At 33.6% G+C, this 23,633-nt stretch overlaps 1 protein-coding gene across 1 annotated transcript; it reads left to right on the top strand.

Annotated features, from left to right (window-relative positions):
• The first annotated feature begins 1,733 nt into the window (after window positions 1–1,733).
• Window positions 1,734–22,323, top strand: LOC132269001 (putative uridine kinase C227.14). The gene is made up of 12 exons (XM_059769970.1): window positions 1,734–1,867; window positions 2,464–2,594; window positions 2,718–2,761; window positions 5,312–5,389; window positions 6,237–6,429; window positions 7,130–7,160; window positions 7,240–7,298; window positions 7,497–7,570; window positions 10,133–10,219; window positions 21,590–21,651; window positions 21,760–21,788; window positions 21,928–22,323. Exons 1-12 carry the CDS (start codon window positions 1,813–1,815, stop codon window positions 22,012–22,014), a joined length of 930 nt encoding a protein of 309 aa, XP_059625953.1. The 5' UTR covers window positions 1,734–1,812; the 3' UTR covers window positions 22,015–22,323.
• The last annotated feature ends 1,310 nt before the right edge of the window (window positions 22,324–23,633 follow it).

Genomic DNA, 23,633 nt, shown 5'->3' with positions numbered 1-23,633 from the left:
ATTTCTCCCTGGTTATGAAAGTTTATTATATAAATTTTATATTTCTGAAATCTTTATTTTATAAGCTTTTTGTACATATATTATTTACAAATTTTAAATCTACGGTTTGTGAGATATGGAGTATGAAATTTTGAAATTCGGGAAAATTAAAATTTAAATAAAGGGCATTTTGGTCTAAATATCAACTTTTTTACCCCCTTTAGATAGTTGAGGAGGGTTATTTGGTAAAAAATTAGTTTTTCGTGCATATGTTATTTACTATTTTAAAATGTACGATTTGTGAAATATGGAGTACGAATTTTTGAAGTTCGGGAGAATTAATATTTAAATAAAATAATATTTTGGTCCAAATATCAATTTGTTTATCCCTTCAAATGGTTGAGGGGGGTTCTTTGATAAAAAATTAAATAAAAATAATTTATTAGAAAAATGTTACAAGTCCAAGAGGGTTTTTTTGATAAAAAAGGAAAAAAATAGACAAGAAAATTTGCTATAAAAAATTACAAGTTGAAGGTCTTTTTTTTTTTTTTTTTTTTTTTTTTTTTTTTTTTTTTTTGTACTTTGCCCTTTGCCCTTTGCCCTTAATTAAATAAGCACTTATATTCGTCCATCACATTTGGTTGAGTGCTTCTACGTCCATCACATTTGGTTGAGTGCTTCTACGCAAACGACATTGAAATTAAAATTAATCAACAATTTTTTTAATAAAAATAACAAAGGGAGGTCCACGAGTAAACTCTCAACTAAAAAAATAAAGCTATGAAGAAAGTGGAGGTTTTAAGTTGTTGTTGGGTTAACGTAGAAAAAAAAATACACTTTTTACGACACCGCGAAAATTGCTTATAATTTAAGCAAAAGTCTTACTGTTACAAAAGTGCAAAATAACTCAATGGATTATCCTGGATTGTAAATCAACTCTTCATCTATATAAAGCATTGCAAAATGAACGCTCTTGATCATTGGACTATATTTTTCGAGGGAGGACTAAAATTACCAAAATACTTTCACTTAATAATTTATATAAAAATTATAAAATAACATAAATGTACAATACCCATAATACTCTTCAGAATCATCTTGCAACTAATAATAATAAACAATATCAATAATAATACTAGTAGTAGTAGTAGTAAAATATGGAGTAACAAAAATAAATTACTTAGTTGTAAGACATGTGAATCACTTTTATAATCCATGCTAATTAACAATAAGAATAATAATAATAACTAATAATAATAATAAAAGTAATAGTACTAGTAGTGGCATGAGTAATAATAATAAAAATAAACTGCTTGATTAGTCGCTTAATGGATCCATATGCCTATAAACAAATTTTGCAAGTTCATAAACTATATATATAAAAAAACTAATAATAATAATAGTAACAAAAATAAATTGTTTAATTAGTTGTTTGACGGATTTATATACCTATAAATAGTTTACGAAAGCTAATAAACTATAAACAAAAAACAGTTCAAATAATAACAATAATTGTACTAATAGTAATAATAATTTAAAGTAATAACAAAAATAAATTATATAACTCGAGATTTGATTTGCAATTCGAAATAATTCAAGATTTTTTTGTCCAGTATAATAGTCATTTAAAAAGGATTATTTTGGGCATGAATGCATATGCGCGTGAACCAACGGACTAAAAACATTTGTGATTCAATGGGGTCCTTTTTATAATATTTTGTATAGATGGGTAAATTTTTTTTTAACACACTTTGTACCTTACGCCTATATATATAACGCCAGTTGAACCCTTCGCTCTCGCTACTGTAACTCCTTCGCTCAAAACTCTGCAAAATGGAGCTTTCTTCAATTTCAACAACTCCAAAAGGATTTTTCAATTCTTCATCAGGTTTCTTTCTCTAATTATATATATATATTATAATATATAAATATATAAGTTTGGAGTGTGCTATGTGCAATTTTCTTTTAAATTTTATGATCATAATTAAGGGCATGGTACAAGGATTTGATCTAATATGAATCCGAATTGAAGTAATTCTCAATATATGAACTTTCTTTTTGTATTTGATTTGGTTCATTGTCGGAACATCGACCTTGGAGCCTTTAAATGGTCGTTTCATCGGTATTCACCAGTTTAGGATGTTGACGCGGTACAATCTTTTCTATAGCCATTCTTTGTTCGCCAACATTTCTTGATATCCAACACAAATGCGTGTACATGTGATTTCTTTTTCTCCATTTCCTTTTGGATGAGTTTTTATGTGATTTTCTTGATTCATTGCCTAGGTTGTGCCGCCTTTAATTTTGAAATTATTTATGTGTATAATCCCATTCATATGGGATTAAGGCAAGGATGATGATGAATGATGATGATATGTCTATATATATATATATATATATGAATAATACATGTACATTTTTATACATATGTGATGCTTTGCTTATTGCTATATATATTGATTATGTATGCTTTAAAATATGCAGAGAGATTGTTGCTCAAGAGGTTGATGCTGCCTATATGGTATGGAGGTTCTCTCCGCATGTCACCAATTAAAGGAACTAACGGACCTTTGAGTCAAACAGGATTTCTGGTTCGAAAGGAAAATCGTGTGCAGGTTCAATTTCAATTTCTAAAATATAATTTCTTCTTCTTTATTTTTTCTGTTTAGTTTTGATATATAATTTTTAGTTTCTTGATAAGTTCATTTTTTGTTCTGTTCCTTTGGAATTGTTTACAGGTTTCATGCATCCAAAAGAAGGACATTCCTGTGATCCAGACCAGGTATGCCATCTTTTCAGGATGAAAGAGGGAAAACTTGAACTTGTTTCACTTCCAATGTTTGATTGTAATCAAACTTTTTTTTCTTTTTCTTAAATGGGGGTTAATATCACACTGTAGGTAGCTTCTGTTTTTTTCAACTCATAGCTGCATGCTAACACAACTACTCTCAGGAGGATGGTTTTTATTAGGTGTTCTCTGGAGTGTATGGCTTGCTGTTGGACTCAGATAGGGAAGAATGTTGGTTTAATTTGGTGGTTACTACTTCGAATTGGTTATATTTAGTGGTGTATTGGGTTAGAGTTCAATGTGGTGCAGTCAATCACAACTGATTGGGGATGTCCTTGAATTTCTTTTGTCTTAAGGGGGTTTTAGGATGTTCTTGATTTCCTTGACTTATAGGGTGGCTGGTTCACATGGACTAATAATCAGGAAGAGCCATCGATGCCTTTGAGACTAGAAATAAGACATTGCTTGATCCCAGTTGTGTTGGATTGTGGTGGTTGCATGGGAAAAGTGTCTTCTAGATTTTGAATATGTGGCTTAAAAGGGACAATTTTAGAGAGAGTACCGAGTTTGTAACGGCCCTCACCCTACCCGACACAACATTGTCGGCTTTTGGCTCCCTTGGACTAGAGACTTCCAAGGGGATCACCCATCCTGGTGGCTGGTGCTACTTCAAGTTAAGCACGCTTAACTCCAGAGTTCTGATAGGTTCACGGCTATCATGGTTTTAAAACGCGTCGGCTTTTGGTATCGAGTTTGTAACGGCCCTCACCCTACCCGACGCAACATTGACTTCCCTGGACCAGAGACTTCTTAGTCGGCTTTTGGTATCGAGTTTGTAACGGCCCTCACCCTATTCGACGCAACATTGTAGGGTTTTGACTCTCCTGGACTAGAGACTTCACAAGACGTCACCCATCTTGGTACTACTCCAAGTTAAGCACGCTTAACTCCAGAGTTTTGATAGGTTTGTGGCCATCACGGTTTTAAACGCGTTGTGTCATAGAAGGGTGATAAACCTACACATAGCACTTCACTATTCCACACCTAGGCAATGTGGAAATTGTGAGCATACGTAGCTCGCACTAGAGTTTTGCCTTTCACAAGCATGCTCCCGCCCACCAAGCCTTACAATTCCACCCCCCTTGGGAGCCCAATGTCCCTGTTGGTACACTTCCGGTTGGGTCAAGCTCTAATACCATTTGTAACAGCCCTCATCCTACCTGACACAATATTGTCCACTTTTGGCTTCCCCGGACCAGAGACCTCCTTCCCAGGAGGTCACCCATCTTGGTACTACTCCAAGTTAAGCACACTTAATTCCGGAGTTCTGATAAGTTTACATGATTACATCCATCACGGTTTTAAAATGCTTTGTGTCATAAAGGGGCGATGAACCTACATATAGTACTTCACTCTTCCACACCAGGCGATGTGAAAATTGTGAGCACATGTAGCTCGCACCAGAGCCTTGCCTCTCATAGGCCTGCTCCCACCCATCGAGCTCCACAGAGTTGGTGGACTGTGGAGTCAGGGATTTGAGGTGTGTGTTTGTCTTTTTGTAGGTAAGTTACTTACACGTCCAATTCTCTCTCACCAAGCCACCCACCCACCCACCCACCCACCCACTATTGCATCCCTAAGGGGACTTGAAGACCCCTCAACCTCCATCGGAAAGGAGGAGGTGATATCACTTGATTTAAAGGCTTGAATATCTTGACATATATGTTGCTGAAAGCTGTTTTATAGGAATTGAACAAGGATGCTTTTGGCAATGTTGGGATTCACAAAGAAGATATCAGGCAATATCGAACAATTGTGGCGTAAAACAGAGAACCAAACCAACCCTTGTAGGTTCTGAAAAATTCTAGCCTAAACCTGTTTATTTGGGGTTTTGTTTGGGTCAAGGTAGATGGGTCTAGGTCAGTTTTGCTACTGGGTTTTCTCTTTGTCGGATTAACTTGTCATCTCCAAGAGTGAGGGAATATGGACTTGAAAGGTCAAGTTGGAGCTTGACACGTGGCACTGCATGCAAATTGATTGTTTAGGGTTTTTGCTTCAAGGAATTGGGAGTTGAATCTCCTTTGTACATCTGTGACAAAGAACCAGCCTCACACATCACTAATAATCCTTTTCCTGACGAACAAGGATTGTAAAGTTAATTTCCTTCGCTTTCTGTGAGGGGAAGAGATGCACAATGAAATATTAGCATTTCATCTGGGCAATATATCTACACGAACCTTTAGCTTTTAGTTTACTGGATTAAGTAATTCTGCATTCGAAACTGCTCTATTATTATTATTATTATTATTGCATGTGAATTTGTCCTATCTTTAGTCACTGGAAAATATCTTCTGCACATTATTTTATAAATACAAATTATGGAGTCTTGCTGGAGCAGTGATTAGTGGATTTATTGACCGCTTCTTTCCTGGTTAGATCTAGAGAATTAGACATGCACGTGGCACACACATGCATGTGTGCGTCTCTCTGGTGTGTTTAGCTTCAGTATTTTATGAGTAATTGTTGGTTCTTTTTCCTTCCAAGGTGTATGGATGAGATATATGATGCCTTGGCTGATCGTCTTGTTCCAACAGCAGCAGCTGCATCAAATCCCCATTTAAAGTAAGTTATTGAATTAGGAAATAATGCATTTTTGGTACTTTCGACTTGATGTTGCTGTTTGGCACACATGCACTCAAGTAATCAAAAGTTTCTTTCTAAACCATGGAGCTCAAACATATTTTGATTTCCTGCAATTTTGCTCTATCTAGAGGCATGGTTTAATGTTCATAATAAAGAAAACTTCCATGCCATGTACTCTTGTTACAACTTGTAAGGCATGTAATCATCCCTTCGTTTTCCACCTCCTTCCCATTTCCTTTTTGGCATCTTGCTGGAGAGTGATGATCATGAATATCAACCTTTTAACTTTAGTTAGAATACCTTACTTGAAGTTTAATATAAATTTCCCTGATGAAAAACATTGCTCATGGCAAGGAACTTAAAAAGTTGCTAAAAATACCACCTCAAAATGTATGATGCTGTATAATATTGATAATGTATGATGCTGTATAATATTGTTTCATTGATAATGTATGATGCTGTATAATATTCACTTTTCTTATAACTGAAAGCGCAAGAGCATTAATTTGATTAGATGGTACACGGTGACATTAAATTCTGGGAGTTTATGCAATACTTGGTGCTCCTACTCAAGTGAAACCTTACATGCTCGTGGCCTTGTTTTTTCCCCGTAGTTCTCAAATTCAATTTGTAATTGTTGTCCCATATGCTTCTGTGTGGTACTCTTTGCACTGCAGGGACCAGAAACTGCAATATAACTAATGCCTAAATGTGTGCTAGTGTTTCTATTCACTAGCATTGCTGTAAAGACGACTTTTTTCCTTCGTTTCTGTATTTAATTTAAGCAGAGCTTGCTAATCAGTCTTCTGACTGAAATATCATGTAGGTATATTGTGGGTCTGGCTGGCCCTCCTGGTGCTGGAAAGAGTACCCTTGCATCTGAAGTAGCTCACCGTGTTAACAAGTTATGGCCCCAAAAATCTTGTTCCTTCGATTCTCAAGTTGAGCCTCCAGATGTCACTACAGTTCTTCCCATGGATGGATTTCACCTCTATCGTCACCAGCTGGATGCAATGCAGGTTGTCCCTCCTTTATTAACAGTTGTAAATTTTACCAGTGGTTCTGTTCTTTTGCATTTATTTAGTTATGGGGTGTTTGGTTAAAAGAAGAGTCGAATCAAAACTTGCTGGTGTGTTAGAAATAAATTTGATGCATTTAAGTACCAAATCATCATGCAAGTATCAACACATCAAGTTTTTGGGTACAAACTTTAGGAATCTTCTCTCCCTCTTTCTAATTGGCTTTTGATCAACTACCTGGTAAAGTTAGATGTTGATTCACAAATTCTAAAATTGTGGTAATATTTTATTAAATAAAATATATATGGTAAGTAATGACCGAGGCCCAAATTTATTCAAAAACAACAAAGAATGAGTTTGATTCCGATCATGACATTCTTAAGCCTTTTATGTTGGTTGATGGTGGTTTGTGAGGAAAATATATACCACAAGGTTGTATGTCTAAATTTTAATTTATTTATTTAGTTATATTTTTATTAGTTAAGTGGATATTTTTTTTGATAGTAGACAAAACTAACAATATATAATGATGCATTTATTTTTAATCATGAATGAAGTAATCAGTAGTATGCTGTGATATATGTGTGTGCGTGTGTGGATACATGTGAAAGCACACACAAACATATGCACAAGTCAGCAGGTTTTGTTGTTGAACTTTCTAGGCATGTCTAATTATTTAAGCTATGTTCTTGTGTTTTAGAATCCAGAGGAAGCCCATGCAAGAAGGGGAGGTAAGGTTCATTTATCTTGTAATCACTCTTTTGAAACTTTGTACAATTAAAAGTATTGCTCTTTTCATTGGTGAATCAGCTCCGTGGACGTTTGATCCTAAACTTCTGCTAACATGTCTGGAGACTTTGAGGAATCAGGTGAGTAGTTATTGAGGCAGAAAGTATTTAAACATATCTTGAGAGATAGAAACGGCACACCTTTTTTGGGGTTCTCTACCATACTACCTTGAAGTATGTTGCCTGTCAGCAAGAAAGAGAGAAGCATTAGACAGATCGGGGCATATATTATAAATTTCTTTCTTTGTATTTCATTCTGATGAGTATTGACTCCTTCAGGGATCGGTTTATGCTCCATCGTTTGACCATGGTGTTGGAGATCCAATAGAAGATGATATCTATGTGAATCTTCAGTAAGTATTTTGTTTCTTTTGCATCAATAATCTTTTGTTAATATCTGCTGATATCTTAAGGCATTGGATAATTTGTTGCATTTCCTGTGACTCCTTTCCATAAATCTAATGGTTATCATGCATTTGTCTATTTAATAGAATGGGCATCGTTGCAGATCTCAATTTGCAATGCATATGGGTGTATGAAATGGCAACCAACCTGTAAATAACTGTGATGTGGTATCATCATGTAGCACAGAATGGATGAGCTAATTCATTATCTTTTGGTGGTCCCACCTAGGCGGGGTTGTTGGGATGGACCACTGGATACAGACTGCAAACCCCTAGCGTATTGCAAAATAACAAGAATAAAGAAAAGACAAATTTTAAAAAGAAAAGAAAAGAAAAGAAAAAAGGAGCCTTTGTAGATGGGTTAAATTGTCTCAGAAGTTGAAATGTGTAACTTGTTTGGAATAAGAACGTTTCATCATTAATTTAATTGAACAAGCTTTTGAACAGATTCAGTCAAAAGTTCATCATAATATTGTCATGCTTAAAATGAAATCGAAGTTTGGATATCAAATAGAGATGCCTGAATCTTTATTCATATGGTCAGAATTGGATAACACTGATCATGCAACCTTCGAAACTTGCTAGATGTTTGTAGGATACAAATAACTCTACCCTTATCTCTTTGTAACTCTTTGACATAATATCATCAATTCGATTCCTGGTGTAGTGAATATTAAATGTTTAGAATGTAGCAGTATATTACTGTTGTTTGGTTCAATGTTGTTATATTTATGGTACTACTATGAATTCTGTAATGAGAGCTAAGCAATTGGGTTGTCTGAATTTCATATTGCTGGTAAGGCTTTCATATTTCTTTTAAGTCTTTGTTTTAATTGGAAGAATATAGAATATTGTGATTTCTCACATCTCTTCAGGGAAGGGAAAGTTGACAGCCATTGCCATATTCTAGTGTTCAATGTTGTTGTTCAACCTTCCAAAATGCCTTAGCATTTTGGTGGACTGAGTGGTTCAACCAGGATTCTTGTTGCTGATTTTTAACAGTTATGAGTTATGACAATGGTAAATAATATTCAACCATAATGCCCTGCTATGATAAGGACTGTTGAGAATCATTTTCCCATCAGAAGCAAATATAGATTTATGCAAGAGTACCTTTTTCAACAAACCTGCTCCTCCCTCTTTGGGAGAGGTGGGACATACTACTTAAGCTAACTGCTGGTGGCCCAACAGAAATAGTCTTTTTGTGATTGGTTCAAATGTATTTAGTTTTTTCTGAGAGATGAACTTTGTACCATTGGTACTCTCTACTGAAAGCGGGAATTGATTCTATGAATTGGAACAATAGAACAGGATTCACATTGCTGATCTCTGATGGTTTTGAACTTGTAGTTTATCAAGTAATTAAGGATGTAGAGTTTTGTCTTTTCCACGTATGGACATCGGAAAATATGTGAGCAATTTGATGAATACAAGTATATATAGGTTTCTTTTGACTTTAGCATGACAGAGTTTAGCAGTTTACTGTTAGTTTCAATTATATTAAGGGTGACAGAAAATCCAAAAGACGACAGAAAATTGGGATTCGAAGTTGTTGATATGGGGATTTCTGGATTGTGATTAATGGGAAGATCTAAGAAATTAACAATGCAAGGGCAGCTGTACCCTTTGTGGATTCTTTTGGACTGGCTGGCTGAAGGCCAATAGATCTTTAAAATTTAGGCCAAAAAAATTAAAAAAAGGAATGGACCTTTTGGGTTATGGGTTGGAATGAAGTCAACACTTTTTAAATATATATATATATATATATATATATATATATATATGCTAAACTCATTGTTAAAAGGGTTGGTATGATACCTAAAGGAGGGGGAGAGTGTTAGAGGTTTGATCCTTATCACTGTCAATTAGAGAAATAAAGAATTTTTCCACTTGAATGTCACTTGCATTTTTCAATCTAATGCACACCTAATGGTCTGACAATCATTCTTATTGGACAAATTCTACTGCTATTATGACAAAATTTCTGAAAGGAGGGAAAACAGTTGGGTTATGGGTTGTAATGAAGCCAAATATATTAATTTATGACATCTTTAAAGAGGGGATGATTATTCCAAGATTTAGGTACATGGTGGTCCTGGGACCAGTATTGGAGGTTGATTACTACAAATTGCCATGTTGGAAGGTTAGGGATGATGGCAGGAGGTTTCTCTAAAAACCTGAAACCCCCCAAGAACTTTATACTCTGAATGATTGGTCTTGTTAGTAGTATTTCAGTTCCTTGAACTCCATGCATATTTTTTGAAAATGCAGAATTAGCTGTGACTTGTGGCTGGCCCAGTTATTGTCTTTGCATCCTTATATTTGATGATTAATCTCCCTAAAACTAGTCCCTAGAGTATTTGTAGTGAGTGAGGCTTTGTAGCCTTGTTTGTCGAGTTATCTGGCAATTGTTGTGTTTCTAATCATGTTGTAGGGCCAGATACTGTAAAAGTAGTTGCAGTGTTGAGGAATTATTGACAATGTTCAACCCTTTTTCCCCCCTCTTTGCAGGCACAAAGTGGTGATAGTAGAAGGTAACTATTTGCTATTGGAAGAAGGGGTCTGGAAGGAGATATCATCTATGTTTGATGAGAAGTGGTAAATATTAGGTTCTTCCATTCTTTTCTACTTTTTCCCTTAAATAGCTATTTTTAATTAATATATTAGTATGATGTTACTTATTATGCTTCAGGGGCTGCACATATTGCTATATGTTACTCTTTAAAGTTCTCTATGATGTCTGTTATGTTAGATGGTCTCCACAATTAGTTCGTATTTTTTTTTTCACAGTGTTTTAAAATGCATGTGATGCTAAAGTCTTCGCATTTTTTATTTTTCATGGGATGAGTCATCCCCCCCCCCCCCCCCCCCCCCCCCCCTTCCTGATAACAACTTAATGCTCTGTCTGTACATGCCTGGTGAGGTTGACTTCAGGGTCTTTTAGTAGTCTTTTCGCTTAAGTTCTTGGATATTCCAAAAAATAAGAATAGAAAAGGCACAATTATTATTTTTGTAAACTTTTTCAGGTTTACTTTACATCTAAGATCCTTTAATAGACGTTTAAGGGATATATGTAGCACCTTATTTGGCTTTTACCTAGTGACTAGTGTTGATTACTGCAATATGGGGGTGCTGGGAGAGGTGGGGTGTTTATATAGCAATAATTGTACAAAGTGGTGCTTGACTGCTTGTATCCAAATCGTCATTCTAATACTTGGCAACCCAACAACCATTTTACGTTAGAAATGCAAAGTAGTTTTCAGGTCAGTGTTAATTGTTGCCTCGTATAATATAACGAGAAAATTACACTAAATCTCCCCTTTAGTTAGGTATAACGAGAAAATTACACCAATCTCCCCTTTAGTTAGGTAAAAATACACACTGCTCCTCCCTCGGTTGGATAATATCAATTACATCCCTTCTAGTTAATACATTTGTAAAACATTGCCCCCTGCCACCAGTCTCAGTAACGGTCAAAGTTGGTTAACGATTGTGATACCCTCGGATTTCCGAATGCGGGTTGGCCAGGCCCACGCCCGAATACCCGAGGATATCAAAAACAAATCGGCAATAAAGGAACACAGAGTACAAAAGAATAAAGAAGAATAAATAAAATGCTGATAAGAAATTAAAATGATAATCTAATAATAAACCTCATAATTTATTTCCATTAATTAATAAACTCTTCTGATACAACTGATCTTCCAAAATACAACTCGGGAATCCATACTGCGTGGACCCCTAGAAAATTCAAACTAAACAAATGACAGCAATAACTATCTAAATCAGGAAACTGAATCATAAAGGAACTCCTATGTAGCATTAGAAAAATGAAGTAGACTGATCCCTGCTCAGCACGAACAATCTCTACTCTTGACGAACACCTGAAAAATAATGGTGGGTCAGGCCCACAAACAAGTTCTACTCTACTACAGTCCAAGCAGAGATCCGATACACGTATACATCCTAGTCAATCCAACAGTAACTAGTAATCCGTATATATATATATACACACACACACTAAAGGAACCTCACTAGACTATAGGGTTGTCTCAACCTGAATAGTAGGCAACATGCAAAGCGCACATATAGTGGGCATGAGTACCTAGACCTACCAGGGTACACAGCTATATTATATCTAGCTACACATCCCTGGCGATATACGCCCCTTAACCACTGATCCTGAGACTCAAGCTCATAACATGGTACCATACTTATATATATATAATTTAGTAACCATCCTATCCAGTATAAATTAATCCTCCGTAAGTCATTCAACTTATTCAGCTGACCTGACTTGAATATAAGTAGGACTTAACATTTTAGTTAATCTATTCCCTTATATAATAAATTAATCCTCCATAAGTCATTCAACTTATTCAGCTGACCTGACTTGAATGTAGGTAGGACTTAACATTTTAGTTTATCCATTCTCTTATATAAAATAGGTAGGACTTAACTGATAAGTTAATTCGTCCCTAGAATACCACCGTCCCATACCGGTGCATTAAACTACACAATCCAACAATTGATGTAACAATTGAAATACATCAAATATTTCAGAAATAACCATGATAATATGATATCAAGTTATCACATAATAGGAATGACTTATTATTTATTTAAGCTTCCTATATCATATGTCCTACATAAACTGAATCTTATACATGATGATATTTTATTATACCATTAAATAAGCATTCTCCATATCCAATTCATCCTACACATTTAATCTCAATTGCTAAAACATTTTTAAAAGATTAAATACCTTCGTTTGTTTAAAACATTCAAATAGAAAGTATCATTATAATTGAGTCTATTTAAATTTATTTAAACCCAAACCTAGTTTCTATTTAATGTTCAGGAATCCTAGGCATGTTTCTATGTTCCATCATTCCACAGATATGAAAAATACATAATGTAAACATATAAAAATTCACACCGGAAATCAAATCAAAATCATGCATTTATTAATTCATAACACAAGAACAGATATGAACCAATTTCATAAAATCTATGTTCTAATCCAATTAAACATGCATAATTATTTAATTTTATGTGTTTAATAAATCCTGAAATTTCCTAGGCATGCATAGAAATACGAATCAAAGGGAAAGAGATAGAAGAAGAACTTGCCTTAACCTTTCGGATCGAAAGTTAAACTTCTTCTTCCTTGATCTTCTCTTTATAGGATTTTTCTCCTCTTTCCTTCCTTTTCCTCCTTCCCTATCTAACTCTCTCTCTCTCTAGAATATATCACGTGAATATTTCTAACCCCCTTTTGCAACCTATAGCTATATATTTATAGGCTAAATAAAATAACCCTAACCCTTTTCCCAATCCAAGTCAACTTAAAAAAATAAATATTAAAATATTAAAAAGATAAGTAAAATATGTTACGTATATAATTTATGTATATCTTTATTAAATAAATAAATTATACACATCCCATTATCTATTAATGGATTATCCAATAATACTTAAGTTACCATAATATTATAAAGTAACTTAAAACATAACACGTATCAAATCTATGTATATTTTTATTATTTAAATATAAAACATATACATCAGATTAAATATTACTACCCAAGTTACTATAAAAGTAATTAATAAATTACTTTCCATTTTATATATATTAAAAAGGTAAGTAAAATATGTTACGTATATAATTTATGTAAATCTTTATTAAATAAATAAATTATACACATTCCATTATTTATTAATGGATTATCCAGTAATACTTAAGTTAACATAATATTATAAAGTAACTTATAACATAACACGTATCAAATCTATGTGTATTTTTATTATTTAAATATAAAACATATATATCAGATTAAATATTACTATCCAAGTTACCATAAAAGTAATTAATAAATTACCTTCCCTTTTATATATGTATATAATATATATCTATGCACAACTATCCACGGGTAATAATTCATACGCATCCAACCTCCTATCCAAGCAGTCCATGGGACCCAATTGGTTGACCCATTACTACTAACCATAACCATAAAAGAAAAATAAAATAAAATAATAAAAGAAAAGAAAACATTTAATTTACAATTAATCAAAACACCATTTAAGCATATAATCTAATTAAACAATTAACACATAGACAAATACAAATAATACATAGACACATAATCAAATAATATCTAATTCAATTAAACACATAAACAATTAGTCAAATAATCAAAATTATTATTAATAATTAAAAATACAATTAAAACAAATAAATAAATACCGAGTCTATCCTTTTAAAATTAGGGGTATTACATTCTTCCCCCCTAACAAAAGGAATTCTGTCCTCGGAATTCGCCCTTACTTTCTTCCATTATGTTTGGAAACTGTGAGCAAAAAATATCCTCCTAGTCCTAAGTAGATGCAACCTCGCTATGAGGGCTCCATTTAACTCCAATATACCAAATGGTATACAAGGTTCCTATATTTTAAAAAACACAATAATCATACAATGCATAGGTTGTATCAAACAACAACGTAATCCTCCCATGTCGACAAGGGAATGATCTACATGCCTCCAAGTGCCATAGAATATACGCACAAAATCCTATGCCCCCAGCGCTAATAATTTGGTAACGCTAATTTAGAGGCGATTGCCTCAATTGCAAAACACAATCCTCTAAAAGTCAATGTAATAAATAAAATTGACTTTTCTCCAAAAATCGTCTTTCTTCCTACATGGAAAACAGAACGAGCAAACTACTCCCTGATAGAAAAACTCTAGTATACGAGTTCAACTATTTACAACATCCCACTGTCGCTTCCCAACCGCGCGCAGTTCAATACAAAGGGAAGTATCTCTTTCCGACATATTTTTAAATGAAGTCAATGTCTGATTGTACAACCCATACTTCCATTTCCAACCAACAAATGAGAGGTATGCATTGTGAATGATACAAAACCTCCAAAGTTGTCACACTAACCTCCTTATGCCAACAATATCACAGATAAAATTCCGACAAGTGAAGTAAACACTTCCAACTGTCCATGAAAATCTAGGATATACGCCTCAAACATATCCTTTATGGTCTAATTTAATCTCTTGATTAATTCCTCTGTCTATAGATATGAAGTAGAGCTGCTGCTCCAAAATCTTCATAAAGCTCCTTCGAAATAGCACTTTGCATCCACTAATATAGACATCCACATGCTATAATACCACTATCACTGAACTATAGAACTATTATGAAGTTCTAAAATAAGCATCACTTAAATTTATGTCCTCAAGCAATCTTTCTCAATCCACCACTCGGATTCCATATGGAAAATTGAAATTCCAAATCAATGTCGATCCTTCCCACTGATCGTCACTCCTATTTAATTCAACTTCCATATTTGTTATAGGAAGTGGTTAAAGATTCCTATGATATCCGATGATCAACTTTCCACCTCTGTAACAGGTTTTACACTTAGGGCAATTATATATGCATCCTTATCCGTATCTGTTCACCAAAATCGACATTTGATGTTATGATGTACCTTCTAACCGTCTGAGCACACCGAGAAAAATTATAAACTTTCCAGCTCAGTCGCCCGATCGTCATATCACTATTTACAGAACTACTAAATCCTCCTCGAGTACCTTAAACTCCATCTGAGTAAGGTAATACCGTCTCCAAGGTCAACTCCAATATTCAAAGTTGACATTCTCAACTACCGTAGTAATAACAAGTGTTATTATTACACTTGCTATAAATGCATCTGATAACTCAACAACTAACCGAAAGATTTAAATATTCTATCATTTGTTGAGAGCATCCATTTACATCATTGCTTCCACCAGACGGAACTTGATATAAAGTGTGAATCACCACTGTAATCTATCTAAACCGTCTCGTGATACATTATATTCATATGAACTGAAGTCCTACCAGTTCGAAATAGACAAGAATCAAGCTGACCTAATATATCAGTCAACCAATATCCCATCCAAAATCCTGACCCTTGTGTAAAATCAGAAATCCCGCAACTAAATCTGTAAAATGCTCTCTCATTTTCACTTTAGTATAAGAAGTGGCTGCAAAGGATTTAGTGATCTTTGATGGTACATCTCTACTATCTAATAAATATTAGACTTGGAGAGAAATCACTATGTCCCTTATCCTGCCTATCATGAAGCATCATGTTTCTACCAGGATGAAGAACTAAAAGTTGTGAAACTCAGATCGTGCATCCTCCATCCAATTTGTCTATAGAAAGTACCGTTAGTCCGGTACCACCAGCTTTCGTCTGTACCCAACGTTTAAATTTGAGCATCTTCAAAAACTAAATCTATCCACCACTAATCCGTGATAAACTTGCCGATATTGAAAATCAATCGGTAATTCCATTTATTAATAGTCAACTATGACTTTAACTCAACAAAAGTCAACAACGACCTTTCCATACATACCATGCACCTCATTTTTATATAGGTGTTTGGTCTCACCATCTTGTCTTTGACACACCCTCGTGAATAAATTCTTAATTAAGAATTTACTGATGAATATTTGTTCAGTCTCCTATCCTCACTCGGTGTCATTCCAATAAGTACTTAATCTAGTACTAAATCCTCCTTCCGACTTGGTAACAATTTCTAAAATTTTCAAAAAGATGTTCAGTAAATCCAGCACCTCTGATAAATCATCATGGCGTTACAGTGATCTTTATTTACCACTACCTCACACATACCGAAACATTAACAACCACCAATATCATGGCGTTGTAATATAATATGAATCCATACCTAACGTAAAGTATATCAAGCTAATCGTTCTAGATTGTTTGACTCGTAGTGATGGTTTAATTATCCCATCCCAAAACACACCATAATGACACATGTCCAGGTCCAATAGATTGGCTAGATTTATGTGTATCTACCAAATCTTACGACCGTACGCTCACAAATCTAGCGTAAATAGTGCTATTACTCCATGTTATTAAAATAATAGTTGGCTGATCACACACTCGTGTCCCTAACTAAACCACATACCAAATCCCGAGTAATTAACAAAAAAAATAAAAATAAAACACGTATGATAAACACAATAAAACAAAATATACTCTTACTTAGGACATCGTTCTTTCTAGAAAAGAAAGTCTCCTTTGAAATCAATCTTACTAGATTGTTTCAAAATTTCCTTTTATAGTTTTGTAAATAATTATCCAATCTCGAAACATATCCTTTAAAATATAGCTTAAAAACATAAATGTTTGCCTAAGCAAATACCAAGGGCTTAACCCTTATCCTTTTTATATGCAGAATGTAAATTGTCTAACTTGGCTTTATAAAGCAAATTAGAACGACACAACATAATACCAATGCCCTCTTGTATGTGATTTAAATATTATATATTTCATTCTGATAATAACACATCCGATCCCCAAACTCCTGAATAGTACTTTTTATATACCTCTTTTAGAGATGATAAGAAAGCTTAATTATTTATAGATTGATCAACCCCAATTCTACTAATAACATTCGCTATACTACTAGTAATTCAGATCACCTCGCGCGATCATCCATCTTCAAGATTTAGTACCCTCTCTATTGGATAAACAAAAATCTCCGCCAAACAAACCTAAACCATCGACCCCTAACTCTGCCTTTGGCAACGAAATCGATAACGTACTCCTTTACTTCTTTGGGTCTTTATCGTTTTCGCCTTGAACCCATCCTTTACCTAGTGCCAACCATTATATGACTACAGAATATAATTGACATCAGCTCCTCCTAACAAACCGTAAATAGAGTACAACGAATCCTAATACGGGCTCTAAGTTTTAAGAGACGCAACGCGGAAGTCACATAACGAAAGACATTCATAAGGACACTTGAACCTGGAGTGCTCTGATACCAACTGTAATACCCCCGGATTTCCGAATGCGGGTTGGCCAGGCCCACGCCCGAATACCCGAGGATATCAAAAACAAATCGGCAATAAAGGAACACAGAGTACAAAAGAATAAAGAAGAATAAATAAAATGCTGATAAGAAACTAAAATGATAATCTAATAATAAACCTCATAATATATTTCCATTAATTAATAAACTCTTTTGATACAACTGATCTTCCAAAATACAATTCGGGAATCCATACTGCGTGGACCCCTAGAAAATTCAAACTAAACAAATGACAGCAATAACTATCTAAATCAGGAAACTGAATCATAAAGGAACTCCTATGTAGCATCGGAAGAATGAAGTAGACTGATCCCTGCTCAGCACGAACAACCTCTACTCTTGACGAACACCTGAAAAATAATGGTGGGTCAGGCCCACAAACAAGTTCTACTCTACTACAGTCCAAGCAGAGATCCGATACACGTATACATCCTAGTCAATCCAACAGTAACTAGTAATCCGTATATATATATATATATATATACACACACACACTAAAGGAACCTCACTAGACTATAGGGTTGTCTCAACCTGAATAGTAGGCAACATGCAAAACGCACATATAGTGGGCATGAGTACCTAGACCTACCAGGGTACACAGCTATACTATATCTAGCTACACATCCCTGGCGATATACGCCCCCTAACCACTGATCCTGAGACTCAAACTCATATCATGGTACCATACTTATATATATATAATTTAGTAACCATCCTATCCAGTATAAATTAATCCTCCGTAAGTCATTCAACTTATTCAGCTGACCTGACTTGAATATAAGTAGGACTTAACATTTTAGTTAATCTATTCCCTTATATAATAAATTAATCCTCCATAAGTCATTCAACTTATTCAGCTGACCTGACTTGAATATAAGTAGGACTTAACATTTTAGTTAATCCATTCCCTTATATAAAATAGGTAGGACTTAACTGATAAGTTAATCCGTCCCTAGAATACCACCGTCCCATACCGGTGCATTAAACCACACAATCCAACAATTGATGTAACAATTAAGGAAATACATCAAACATTTCAGAAATAACTATGATAATATGATATCAAGTTATCATAATAGGAATGCTTATATATGATGATATTTTATTATACCGTTAAATAAGCATTCTCCATATCCAATTCATCCTACGCATTTAATCTCAATTGCTAAAACATTTTTAAAAGATTAAATACATTCGTTTGTTTAAAACATTCAAATAGAAAGTATCATTTTGATTGAGTCTATTTAAATTTATTTAAACCCAAACCTAGTTTCTATTTAATGTTCAGGAATCCTAGGCATGTTTCTATGTTCCATCATTCCACAGATATGAAAAATATATAATGTAAACATATAAAAATTCACACCGGAAATCAAATCAAAATCATGCATTTATCAATTCATAACACAAGAACAGATATGAACCAATTTCATAAAATCTATGTTCTAATCCAATTAAACATGCATAATTATTTAATTTTATGTGGTTAATAAATCCTGGAATTTCCTAGGCATGCATAGAAATACGAATCAAAGGGAAAGAGATAGAAGAAGAACTTGCCTTAACCTTTCGGATCGAAAGTTAAATTTCTTCTTCCTTGATCTTCTCTTTATAGGATTTTTCTCCTCCTTCCTTCCTTTTCCTCCTTCCCTATCTAACTCTCTCTCTCTCTAGAATATATCACGTGAATATTTCTAACCCCCTTTTGCAACCTATAGCTATATATTTATAGGCTAAATAAAATAACCCTAACCCTTTTCCCAATCCAAGTCAACTTAAAAAAATAAATATTAAAATATTAAAAAGATAAGTAAAATATGTTACGTATATAATTTATGTATATCTTTATTAAATAAATAAATTATACACATCCCATTATCTATTAATGAATTATCCAATAATACTTAAGTTACCATAATATTATAAAGTAACTTAAAACATAACACGTATCAAATCTATGTATATTTTTATTATTTAAATATAAAACATATACATCAGATTAAATATTACTACCCAAGTTACTATAAAAGTAATTAATAAATTACTTTCCATTTTATATATATTAAAAAGGTAAGTAAAATATGTTACGTATATAATTTATGTAAATCTTTATTAAATAAATAAATTATACACATTCCATTATCTATTAATGGATTATCCAATAATACTTAAGTTACCATAATATTATAAAGTAACTTAAAACATAACACGTATCAAATCTATGTATATTTTTATTATTTAAATATAAAACATATACATCAGATTAAATATTACTACCCAAGTTACTATAAAAGTAATTAATAAATTACTTTCCATTTTATATATATTAAAAAGGTAAGTAAAATATGTTACGTATATGATTTATGTAAATCTTTATTAAATAAATAAATTATACACATTCCATTATTTATTAATGGATTATCCAGTAATACTTAAGTTAACATAATATTATAAAGTAACTTATTACATAACACGTATCAAATCTATGTGTATTTTTATTATTTAAATATAAAACATATATATCAGATTAAATATTACTACCCAAGTTACCATAAAGGTAATTAATAAATTATTTTCCCTTTTATATATGTATATAATATATATCTATGCACAACTATCCAAGGGTAATAATTCATACACATCCAACCTCCTATCCAAGTAGTCCATGGGACCCAATTGGTTGACCCATTACTACTAACCATAACCATAAAAGAAAAATAAAATAAAATAATAAAAGAAAAGAAAACATTTAATTTACAATTAATCAAAACACCATTTAAGCATATAATCTAATTAAACAATTAACACATAGACAAATACAAATAATACATAGACACATAATCAAATCATATCTAATTCAATTAAACACATAAGCAATTAGTCAAATAATCAAAATTATTATTAATAATTAAAAATACAATTAAAACAAATAAATAAATACCGAGTCTATCGTTTTAAAATTAGGGGTGTTTCTAAAAGACAATTTTGCCCTTATAATACATGTGAAGACAAATTTTCCTTCATACTAACTTGTTATTTTAGAACTCTCTCTCTGTAAAATACACACACTCTCTCTACAACTCTCCATCTCTCTCAAATTCTCCCCTTTCTAAAACTAACCCACATGTCATACTTTCACTACAGAAAAGTTTGTTGACTCAAGACTTTCTTGAGTTGAATTGAATTTTTTTACATTCGAAAGCAACTCGGTCTGACTCACATGTCTGATTAAAAGCAGTCGGGAATTCTAAAATATCCTTAAGAAGGCATTGACCTACTGTATATGAATCCATTATTTCTTCCGTAATTTCTATATGGTGGCCACATTTAACATTTTATTATGCCAATAGTTGCTCCACCATTTTGACAGCAGTGATTGCTCCCTCCTCAAATAAATCATCAAATGCATTCCATCGCATCCTTTGCATTCTAAGCATACCTTCCATTTTTTTATTATTTTTTTTTTTTTGAGAAGTGTAAAAATAAAAAATAAAAACCTTTTCCGCTGCTGGCTGAAGTGGATTCTCTGACTTTCTCTTCTTTAATGCCCACCTGGGTCCATATATTGCTAGATATGCTTAGCCAAATCGTTGATCAGCTATCTGCCCTTTCATGTTACAAGACAAAGTCAGACAAATTCTCTCTCTCCGTCTTAAACTGTGATTTTCAATTTAAAACTATTTTTTTTTCAGTAAAGTCAGTGTGATTTTTCCTAATATTATTAGGAATCACATCACCAGATATTGTTGCAGAATTTATTTATGCAGCTAATATCTGAAACTTTTTTAAATATTTAATTACCATTTTTTAAAATGAGGGATTGCGGCTTAAGGCTTATGGCTACACAAGGTTGCATCAGCACCTGTGCCTTTCAAAGGGGTTTTGATATGTCAAAAGAATGTGCTGCTGGTATATTATATCTTCACTTGGATACGTGCCAGGCAGAACTATTATCATTTTAATTTAGATTTTGCCAGGTTTTCCTTCTTCTTGGCAAAGCTAAATTTTGATTTTTTGGGGAACTATAACATTTTAATTTTTTATTTTATTCAAAGGTTCATTGAGGTAGACATTAATACAGCAATGCAACGAGTTTTAAAGAGACATATATCAACTGGTACGTGCTCCTTGGTTGTCAACCAATCACTTCGTCTCGAAAGGAGAAAAGCAGTACGAAAATAGAGATATATACTGATTCTTTCCTTCTTCTCTTTTTTTATTGTAGGAAAGACACCGGATAATGCTAAGTGGCGGGTAAGCTTGACTTTGTTGTGTTTCTTATGACTTCCATCAATGCTTTCCTGACTGTGTATGTTATTGGGTCCTCCCAACTTAATTGATCCTTCAAGTTTTTGGATAGTATGTTGCTTCTATCACTAAATTCGTACTGCAGATAGAGTACAATGACCGGCCCAATGCAGAGCTCATAAACAAGTCGAAGAAAAATGCAGATCTGGTAATCAAGTCCGTTGACTGGTGACTCACCGGTGGTGAAGTTGAATGCTATCTGTTTGTAACTAGGAGATAGTTTCCGTTTGTGAATTCATCGCAAATTCTCAAATAAGCTGAAAGAAGAAAATGCAGATCCAGTTATTTGAAGTTGATTAGAAGGGAAAAAATAGGAAATGTCACAAGGTCAGTACTACCTGTTTTTCATTTAGTTGATAAAAAATAAAGTAAATAAGGGAACTTAGGGAAGTTGATTCCTTCGTCCTTTAAGTAATGTCAATGCATATATGAATATTTATTTATGGAGAATTTTAGACAGCATTTCTTTCTTATTGCAAAACTGGCTTTGGATATTTGATCTTTCTGAGGAAAACTTGAACTAGGTATTACGTATTTGTTCTCTCTTTAGCTCTTAAAGGATAAAAGGAGCCAAGAAAAAACAATGGGAGCTTAATTCCTAATTTGTACTCCGTATCTACTAGCATAAGAAAATTGTACTTAATTTTTATAAACGGAGACGTGGTCTGACTTGATTATAAGAGTAGGGGAATATATAGTAGCTCAAGTTTGTTGAACAAGTTTTGCAACAAAATGTTCTCGGAGGATTGGCTCTGCCCTCATTTTTTGGTGTGATTGCATTTATCTTCAGTACCAAACAATTGTTTCTATCATGTCAACTGCTGTTCTTTATAAATTATAGTTCCTACCACATTAAGTGCAATAAAGAATAGTAGGCACACTCATGCTAGGCATAGACTCAGAGACTTTGGCTTAGGCTTGGGTACTGGCTTGGTTGGTTCAATCACCACAGTTTGAACCTTCTATTTAGATGAATACCCTTTGCAACCTAGCCCAGTCCTATCTCCTATAGGGTTAGCAGCACTAATCCTTTCATCAAGCTTTATTAACTCAGAAGTAAAAGCAATTAATGTCTTGTGATTTTTTCAATTCAGGCTCAAGAAAATTAATTTTAGCAAGAAGAGAATCTCTGGCAGTAATAGCTTGACTTACCCTCACAGTCAAGAAATTTTACCTTACCCGGAAGATTCTGAATTTCAGCTTTTTGCTCTCTGGCCTCGATCAGTTTTTGTTTCAGTTCATTCTGATCAGAACCAACCTTGCCAATGTCACATATTTATTAGATTCTCCTACATCAGAGTATCTCCATTTATTTTGTGTACATGTTAGTAGTAAGTTAGCTTTCCACTGCAGCAGGTGCTGCCACAAATCGATATATTGTCATTTCACTATTTTATATATTGTATTTCATTGTTCTGATGCTATGTCTGATTTGCCTTCGATGTTCCAGACCTGGCATGGGGGAGCTAATGATTGTCTCACGGTACTGAATTTACTGTTTCGACCCCAAACCAAAACTTTTAGATGGATAGAATTCTTCTTCCTGTACTTCCCTTTTGAATTTTATTCTCTCATTTACAAGAATCCTTCGTGGTAGAATATTAGCATTGGAGAATTTGAAGTGATTTTATGCTCCAAAAGCTGTGTCTGGTATGGCAAAAATTGGATTGGTAGGAGAAATAGAAGAAGTATTTTTAAAGATGTTTTCCCTCCCCTTCCCGTCCACCTTTGGATGGAAGGAAAATCTATACGACGAGGGAAAGCTCCTCTTTCCTCCCTTTACCTCTTCCA

This window comes from Cornus florida, unplaced genomic scaffold, assembly GCF_030987335.1.
Source record: "Cornus florida cultivar Cherokee Brave unplaced genomic scaffold, ASM3098733v1 CherokeeBrave_3.0.0_Hap2_Chr08, whole genome shotgun sequence".
Classification (NCBI taxonomy): Eukaryota; Viridiplantae; Streptophyta; class Magnoliopsida; order Cornales; family Cornaceae; genus Cornus; species Cornus florida.
The sequence above is the reverse complement of the archived record's forward strand: the minus strand, read 5'-3'. Positions and strand labels throughout refer to the sequence as shown.

Bases quoted from the DNA above. Each gene is read 5' to 3' on its own strand.
- LOC132269001 (XM_059769970.1), top strand. From the start codon at position 1,813: ATGGAGCTTTCTTCAATTTCAACAACTCCAAAAGGATTTTTCAATTCT. The intron at 5,390-6,236 runs GTAAGTTATTGA...AATATCATGTAG, and splicing joins GCATCAAATCCCCATTTAAA to GTATATTGTGGGTCTGGCTG. The intron at 21,789-21,927 runs GTAAGCTTGACT...TTCGTACTGCAG, and splicing joins CGGATAATGCTAAGTGGCGG to ATAGAGTACAATGACCGGCC.